The sequence below is a fragment of the Rhinolophus sinicus genome, chromosome 3, assembly GCF_057876585.1.
Source record: "Rhinolophus sinicus isolate RSI-liver-muscle chromosome 3, RSI-T2T, whole genome shotgun sequence".
Classification (NCBI taxonomy): Eukaryota; Metazoa; Chordata; class Mammalia; order Chiroptera; family Rhinolophidae; genus Rhinolophus; species Rhinolophus sinicus.
Genome location: NC_142503.1, coordinates 139099991 through 139109019, shown reverse-complemented (window position 1 = coordinate 139109019; position 9029 = coordinate 139099991). Strand labels below are relative to the sequence as shown.

Here is a 9029-nt window from a genome sequence, read left to right as displayed (position 1 = left end):
GAGAATAAGGAACTTGGGTATCAATCTGAAAAATACAAATCTGACTAGGAATGTAACTGGGATAACTTAGAATTTTAGTAAGAAAGTGACCTAAAGAAACTAATTCTAAGTACAGGTGAGTATAGGATGTCTGGGAAATAGAAATTTAAGGGGATGTTCATAATCCATACATGGCATGAAAAGATACAGAGCTGTAGTGGTAATTAAAGGATGAATTAAAACTGAAGGAAGAAAACAAAGACACCACTATAGGGGATAAATATCATTGTCATTATAAGACTGGAAACTTGAAGAAGGAGCCTACTGGTTAAAAAAAATAATTTCAGTAGGGAATACTGTATTTTAACTCCTTAGTTATAAGTTAGTATTATGCTCATGGTCACATAGATAGTAAATTACTGAACCAAAATTTGAATTCAGGTGACTCCAAGGTTGTGTTAACCACTTCAGTTACCTTTCAGAAGTAATGGAAACAAGTTTCCAAACAATGTTACAGAAGAAAATCAGAAAAGACTTTAAGTCAACAGCTTCTATTTCTAGTGTATTATGGGCCTAATTTCTATGGCCTCATCCCTCTTCTTTCTCAGTAGCACAATCTTTGAAAAGCTTTGTAATCTGAGATTCATGGATGGGTTTTCAAGACCAATTTATGCATGATTCATGTTTGTGTGTCTATTTCTCTGGGGAAATAGTCTGTGTTGTCTTTCATCAAATTCACAAAGGGATCCTTGACCCAAAAAGAGATCCATTCTAGAGAGAACAAACAGTAGCTATCATTTATTAAGCTCTTACATTAGCTGGGCCCTGCTCTAAGTGCTTTCCCTGCATTATTATGTTGAGTCTTTGCAATAACTCTGAGGTAGGAATTGTTAATCTCCATTTACAGACAAGGAAACTGAAGCACAGAAATGGCCTTACAGTTACTCAGCCAGCAAACGGCAGAGCTAGAGTATAAATCCAGACAATTTGGTGCTTAAGCTCATACTTACCAATTATACTGTGGAGGTAGCATATTGGTATTCTCAAAACTATTTCCTTTAGCTATAACTGTTAAAAAAATATTTTTTTAAATGCTTTTAGGAAGGGGATTTAGGTATAGAACAATCCTCAGTGTTTTAAACCTTCTCACTTTATATATGTACCATCACCTGCCAAACTACTCCTTTTGACACGGAGCATATCTATTACAGAGAGCCTAACTGAACCTCACTTTAACTAGTTTCCTCTTCAGCCTTTGAAAATTCTCATCTTAACTGTATCTTCTCAAGTGGGTTGTAGTTCTCTCTTATAAACATTATCCTTTCAGTCACTAGTATATTTAGGCGCAAATGAATAAAAAACTAGTAATGATTAAAATGTACCTCATGACAAATCATAGAAAGGAGAATGCTGTCAGTATTTCCAATAAAAGTGGGAAAGATGCCAAAGGCAGCTGTTGGATTGCTTCTTGTTTTATGGACCTTTTTTACTCAATTTGTTAAATATGAGCTAATGAAATGATTCCCCCTCACCCAAAACAATCACAGAAACACACTTACCTATTTGAAAGAACAGTTCCATTAGTTACAAAATTTAATTGTAAGGATTAAGCAGTGGTTACTGGTCAAACCAATTACATTAATAGCTTTGAAGTGTACAGGTGGCTTTTTTTTTTTTTTTGGTGCTACCTTTTAAATAAAGGTGACAAATACCAATCAGACTCTTATAACACTGTTTAGGATCTAAATAAATGTGATTCTGAACATAGTTCAATACACAAGGCTACGAGAATGAATGATAATGCAATTAGTAATCAAAACAAAGGTGTAATTTTCCAAATCACTTTTAGTTAAATAGAACTCTAGCTTTTTAAAAGTCTAAATTCTACAATGAAACTCAAAGCAATCTAACAATCTTACTACCTGAGATCAAAACAAGCTTCTGTTTTCCTATCTAAAACATAATTCTTGCATTGAGGTAAATCTGAATTCACGTAATATACTTTGTCAAAATTTTCCAAAAAATTTTCAGCCCTGCTTTAGAGAGAAATTCTCATGTTACACATACATATTTACATTTATTTTCTTCAAAGGCTAATAACAAATTTATGAGGTTAATAGGCCTGTAATAGAACCATGATACTAATATGAAAATAAAAAGCTATTCATTTACACAAAGTGTCCCTGCATGGTGCAATATGAAACGTGATCACAGACTCTATTTACATATATGAATCACCAAAGAGTTCAGGAATTTAGCTCACTTTAAGAAAACTCCTTCTATTCTTTTTTGAAGCAGAAGTTGCAAAGTTGTGATGTATGACAAAAAAAAATTATGTATAAAAGCTCCAAAACCAAGTATTAGCCTAAGTTGGCAATAACTGCAACTTAAATTAAAAACTAAACCCAACTAAATCTTTACTGTGGCTATGCAACTTTTTGCTTTGTGGCCTGAAAGTTTTCTGAGGTAACAACCTCTTACCTCTTGCTTCTCCTTCTTGCACTCCCTCACCCATGCTCCTAGCTTCCTTTTTTATGGCTGTCTTTGGCAATACTTCCAAATCTTGAAAGCAGAAGAACCTGCTACAGTAAACGAGGGTGAAAAAACAACACTCCATTTGATGTATGGAGACCAATCTACGAGTATAAAGTGAGAAAGAAAATACTAGAAGCCTGAGCAGCAGCCTACCCTCAAGGGAAAGAGAGAAAATAAAAAAATAAGGGGGCTGTTACTCTTCACCCTACTTCCACATTATCTCCTGATTAGAAGAGTGCGGAACCAAAATTTCAAACTCTGAAAGGCAATGACTTTGGAGGAAGAGCTAGGCAAGTGAATAAATCGTGAAGAAGTACAGCAGTACTTTAGCTATCAATGAGTTTCTTTGCTCTGGCATTGGCATTGTCAATACGATCTTTGTTGGTGTCAGCCTGAAAAAAAGAAAAGACAACAGCATTACTTCACAAGGTAAGTTGATCTAATAAAAGTTAAATTTCATATACTTGGAGTAAGCGACACACAAAATTCAGGAAGTCACATTACAAAACTCATTTTAGGCAAAAATATCAAATTCATTTGGAAAAACGGGAATATAAATTGACAAAGGTATAACAGAACTTGCCAGTATTTCATGAATTCTATAACATTTCTGTCATAGTTTAACATGTCTGAAACTAGGGTGCACTTTATAATCAATGCCATTTCAGATGCAATGAAATATAACAATGCTCTTCTCTGCTACAGATCTGGACCTTGTGGGAGTCCCTGGAACTGAGTCATAGAATCCCATCTGGACCTACCCGAGGTCTAATCCAGAGAGACTAAAATAAGCTTCCCCAAGATCTTTGGAACAGATGTATTACCATATCCACATCAATGTCTGAATTAAAATGATGGGTAGTATGTAGCCTATACCCACAGGATAGCAATGATGCCATTGTAAGTGCTTGGACAGCCAAGTTTAAAAACTCATCCCATCCTTCAAAGTACACTCAGATTTTAATGAAGTAACAATAAGAATGGCTTTTAGATGTGACACATCCAAACGCCGAACACAATTTCACTTTCAGTGTCTTACACTACATGAAGTGAAAAAAATGGCAATCCCATTTTTCCGTTACTTTTGTGTCCACTCCACAAGAACCATTCTGCAGAACTGATTTTACCTTCTGATTTAGGAGATGAAGATTCAGTAACTTACTAATTTGTCATTTAACAAAATAAAACTCCAAAAGCTAATTTACTGAGGGAAGGAAAAACAGCAACAACAAAAATACAGTGAAAATAAAGGTTAGAGGAGATTCTAAGCTTCAAATGTGAAATTTTAAATAAAACCACTTCATTCTAAGGTCTTGTTTTCAAAATGAACCAACTGTCATGCAATAGGAGAACTTAGCGTTTGTTTTTCAATGTGTTAGAACTGGCCGCCTCATCCAAACTCTTAATACCGGTGAGGACAGATCTTATCCTATTATTCTCCCCCAAAGTATCTGGCACAGATATCCATTACAAAAACACTGTACTGCATGTTTCATTTTCCTATGGCACTGAGAAGCTTTTACCTTTTCTGTGATCCGCTCTATTTGTCGATTTTGAGCCTCAATTCCATTGCCCATGTCCAGGGCCATATTTTTTAGATTTCCTAGGATATTGCCCACTTGAGTCAGGTTCTCTTCCATTTCATCTTCCCTGGCATCATTAGTTATACTATCACAAAAATATAGTCAGGTCAGTATTTTTCAGTATTTATAAATGGACTAAGTCTGGATTTAGTTTTCATAAAAATAAGCCACCAAATTACTCTCAGCAAATGTTAGACTCTAAGGAAGGTAGGGTACCATTATTGGAAACGTTCTATAGTTAACAATTGAAAGATTGACCAAAAAGAACACAATGTCTTACAGCCATGTAAGAGAAGATTAAGAAAAAACTCTAGAACAATGGTTCTCAAATTGTGATTGCTAGCATCTCCTGGGAACTTGTTAGACACAAAAACATGCCAATTTTCACACTCCATTCCACATCTACTGAAACAAACTGGAAGTGGATCCCAACAATCTGTGATTTAACAAACCTCCCTACAACAGAGTTGAATAACTGCGACAGAGACCATATGGCCCACAAAGTCTGAAATATTTAATATTTCACCCTTTATAGATATAGGGATCTGGCCAACCTCTGCTCTAGATGACACATTTTAAAACACATTTTCCTATTTACAGCTAACTTCAGTAATTTGGAAAATACTGAAAAATATAAAAATTAATCCATCATTGAAGTTCAATATCCACTGTCAACATTTTGTCAGAAGGCAGATTTTTAAATGCCTTTTTAAAATGGAATAAATGCTATTTTTAACTGATGAGTTAGGGTTCATGCATAACTATACCCATCCTAGGTGCGCCATCCATTTAAGAAAGGGGTAAAAATATTGGGAAGAGCTGGCATACCGATTAATGTATCCACCGCTGGCTGCTCCTGTGGTTGCTCGCTGAGGCTGACCATTTGTCACTCGGCCCGGCTGCTTAGATACTACATTGCTAGGAGAGTTGTCTCCACCATCTCCCCATGTTGCCTTATAGGCCTTACCAGCCTCAAAGTTCTTTGTCCTATATAAGAATCAGGAGTGCAGGGAGACACGGAAAAGCAGGAGAGGGAGAGTTGTAATTATCAGTGCTTGTCACCTTGAGGATGACCCGCCCCTATCACAAAAGCTACATACATACAGCTAGATCTAGATTATCTGTACTGCGACCCATCACAACAATATGGCATAAGAAAAAGGTGAATTGTGTAAGCTCACTGACATTAAAAATGTTTTTTAAAGGTTAAAATACTTCTACCAAATCTTTATTAAACAGTTAGCAAGTAGCAAAATGCAATTATTTGATTTTTCACTTTCCCCTAACCTCTGATACTCCCCAGAAAAGAGGTTTAATGGGCACTAGGGGAAAAAAATTCCTGAGGAAAAGTGTTCTGGGATACCGTAAAAGGTTCCTTGGAGGCATCTAGTGGTTGATGAGGGATGGAAGAGTAAGAAGGCTGAGGAGGCAATACTTAGACCCCAGCTGCCCACTTATTACTATGACCAGAGTATTTCCAGCTGATGTTTTTTTTAAAGTTAGAATTTTGCATTAAAACTTTAAAAAGAATTCCTTAAGAAACAAACACACATCATGAAGGAAAAGCATGAATTATTTCCAAATTGAAGAGCCAATGAATAAACTATCTTGGCCACATTGGTGCCAGTTATATAGACCCTTTGGTTTAGGGTTTTCATTTAACAGTTTATTCTCCTAATTAAAAAAAAAATCCTAAATCTAGGCCTATTAGAAGTAAAAGCATATGCTTTAGATGTAACTGATATACCCCAAAAATCAGCCAAAGCCAGAATTTTACCATGGGATTTACTTCTCAAACTGGCATAAATGGCAAGAAAAAGAACCTACTAAAGTGACTTTTAAATAGCTATTACCAAAAAAAAACCCAAAAACACACAAATAAAACATTTTTACTGATTATTTGGTTAGGTAGTTTCACTTACACAATTTTAGATTTTTTCTATATGCAAAAACAAAGTAGTATATGGCTACAATATTAGTCTGATTTATTCCACATATGTTAATGAGGAGGTATTGAAACTATAAAAGTAGAGGAGAGATTTTTATGACAACAGTGGCTCCTTCCTTAATAGACATGTAAGAATTCGTTTTTGGCACACATGGAATTGGATCTTATATCTTAATCATTAATTCTAGAGAAAGGGTACTACTTTTTTGGTAAGAGGCACTGAAAAGATAAATAAATCTATGAACACTGAAGAGCTAGTTCTCGAAGTACCTTTCTTGGTTCCATTTCTAAGTTCTCACAATTAATTTCCTATCTATGCTTTTATTAATTAATCTACTCATTAATAGGCCATGTTAAATCTTTCCTGGAACAAGGTGGGATACACATTTTTTAAAAAATGAATATTTACGTATATCTGTGAGTTTGGTAAAACCCATGTAAATGTATTCTTTGTTCATATGGGTCTCAGGCAAAATTCTAAAGCAGAGTAATAGCTAATAAAATAAACCACAAAATCATTTATCATAAAGTTCATAACCAGATGTATGAATAGAAGTGGCTTTTGTTAGCATGTCAGGTTGTAGAACAGGTCAAAGAGTGAGAGCTGGAATTCAAAAGTCACTAAACATTAAGACACTACGTATGTTTCTGTGAGTTTTAACACAGAGAGTAGACTGGGACAGGACGTGTGGCCTCTTGGTCTACCAAGAGATATATCCAAGCTCCAACCTCCTTCTCAACCTTAACAGCGAATATTTGAAATTCCTTAAACTTTTGAGACTTCTTCCTTCCACAATTAGATATAAGGGGCATAAGATGCAAACAAATTGTTTTAACTGCTATTATGGAATGAGGTTCACTTCAGCCAGTTTATACGCCGAGTTAGAACACCCTTGCAAATAACCTGTGTTTAAGGGCATTGTCAGGTAGCTGCCTAGCTAATAAAACAATGTTTTAATCTAATTTATCTTCTGTCAAAGGATCTTAAATGCTTTAAAGGTAGTATTTCTCAAATTTGACTGAGCACCATGGGGAAGTGGATGCTTCAACGCACAGGTACACGGGTTACACTCTGAAGATTCTACTTAACAAGGATGGTGCTTTCGGTCATTTAGCTACCCAGGCAGGGAAGAGAAACACTGCTCTAAGGCACTTCCAGTCTGTTTTAGAAAGAATATTTTCGATCACTCTAATAGTCTTAATAGTTTTATACATTAGGACACTGAGGAATTAATCTGGAGGAAGCAAAGGTATACACCAGGATTTTTTTTTTAAGCCACAGTAAACTGACTTGAATCGTAATCCTCAACCTGTCGTTCAGTAGCTGTAGAACCGTAAGCAAACTTCCCTCTCTCAGCATTCTTTCCCTTACATGTAAAACTAAGATAATAACAATAACTTAATAGTTCACAGGGCTGTGAAAAGCTTCTGTTGATGATGGCGGCAAAATTGCTTCGTATGGCATTAGACACATAGTTTTATTCTTTGGATTCAACCTCAACCTGATCCTTAGCGGGCCTTTAAGTGCACTGATGACCAATCAGCATGGTTCCCCTTCTAGCCCATTAACATTCCCCAGCTTTGAGAGCTACAGGGAGCTGAATACAGTTGGAATATAGCTAAAAAGACATCTAGGCTCAGATTGTTTTGGTCTACAGTAAGAACGAATGGTTCTGATCTGCAATACAACTCTTTTGCATTAAAAAATTTATAGCCTCTGTAGGAAGAAATTAGACTTCCTGATAAAATGCTTAAGCAAGTTTGTGATAGATTTTAATACAATTAAGAACTTCTTCTGGAAAGTTAGATCTGCCTGTCAGGACTTTTTTTTTTTTTTTGCCTGTCAGTTTTAAGGAGTCTAGTAATCTTTACTACTTTCTTTCTACATAAATCACATTCAAAAATGGCAAGTTTGAAATAAAAATTTGAAATATCCCTTAATCCAAGGAGCTGATATAAAAGCAGAAAACAAGTATCAGGATATGAACACAATAACTTTAACAATTTCTTTTTCTAGTTTTGGTGGTCAACATTAGTACTGAATAAAAATAGCAAAAGGAAAGCCAAATATTAGCCCAAACTCCTTCATAACAAGGAGAAAACAGATGAAATAAAATACCAATTTTAATGAGTGTGAGTGTATGCGTGCGTGCGTGCGTGCGTGTGTGTATTGAGTGATCAGGCTACAGAAAAGAAAAAAAGGAGCAAAAAACAAGTGTAGAAATCAAGCACTTAATTTTCTAACATTTAACCATGGTATTCATAGCTTCTATAAAGATCCAAAATTAAGGAGTCAAACATTTTAATAAACAGTAGTCTGGCTAGAAGGTTAATTTTCATAAAAAATTAAGATAAGTTAGCTCTGAATTCAACATGAAACCATATCAAGCTAACACATGACAAAATAGGAATTATGGAACAGATTATAACATATACAGAGGAGAAAACCCTTATTTTAAAAAAGAAGATACTAGATATGGTAACATTTGAAATTTATATCCCATCTTGTTCCAAATGGCATTTAAGATGACTAGATGGGGCAATTAATTCCTCAATTTGGTAGTGTTCTAAGGCTTGGGGAATCCAGATCATTAGCAGCAACACTTTAATAGAGAAAATCTGGATTCTGGAATTGGAAAGGAGTAGGAAAATGTAATAGGAAACAGGATGCTGAAATCAAAGTCCTATGAAGAGAGATGGATTTAACCTGAATTCCCTTACCTTTGATCAGAACTAGAATACAGCAATTCTCTACGAAGATCAACCTATTTAAAACTTTTTAGGAAACTATAGGGATGTTATTAAGCAAAAACTTAGTTATCAGAGCCATTAGTCAAAGGGTGGTATGCTAAATTAAGATCCTTTTTGTCAAGTCCATCTTTTGGTAGACAACACCCATCAAGAACAAATTCACTTTACATTACACACCACACCACAGTTTTTAAGAGACTCCACCATTCACAAAATCCATGCACATGCACAGA

General features: G+C 35.3%; 1 protein-coding gene across 2 annotated transcripts in view; it reads right to left on the bottom strand.

Annotated features, from left to right (window-relative positions):
- Nucleotides 1-1541: 1541 nt before the first annotated feature.
- Nucleotides 1542-9029, bottom strand: part of SNAP23 (synaptosome associated protein 23) — a 28071-nt gene continuing 20583 nt past the window's right edge. For both annotated transcript variants that reach the window (XM_019725404.3, XM_019725405.3), the window contains 3 exons: nt 4926-5084; nt 4038-4182; nt 1542-2906 (listed from right to left, as the gene is read on the bottom strand). In XM_019725404.3, coding sequence (XP_019580963.1) covers nt 2841-2906; nt 4038-4182; nt 4926-5084 — 370 coding nt within the window. In that variant the 3' untranslated portion in view covers nt 1542-2840. The remainder of the gene's footprint in view (nt 2907-4037; nt 4183-4925; nt 5085-9029) is intronic.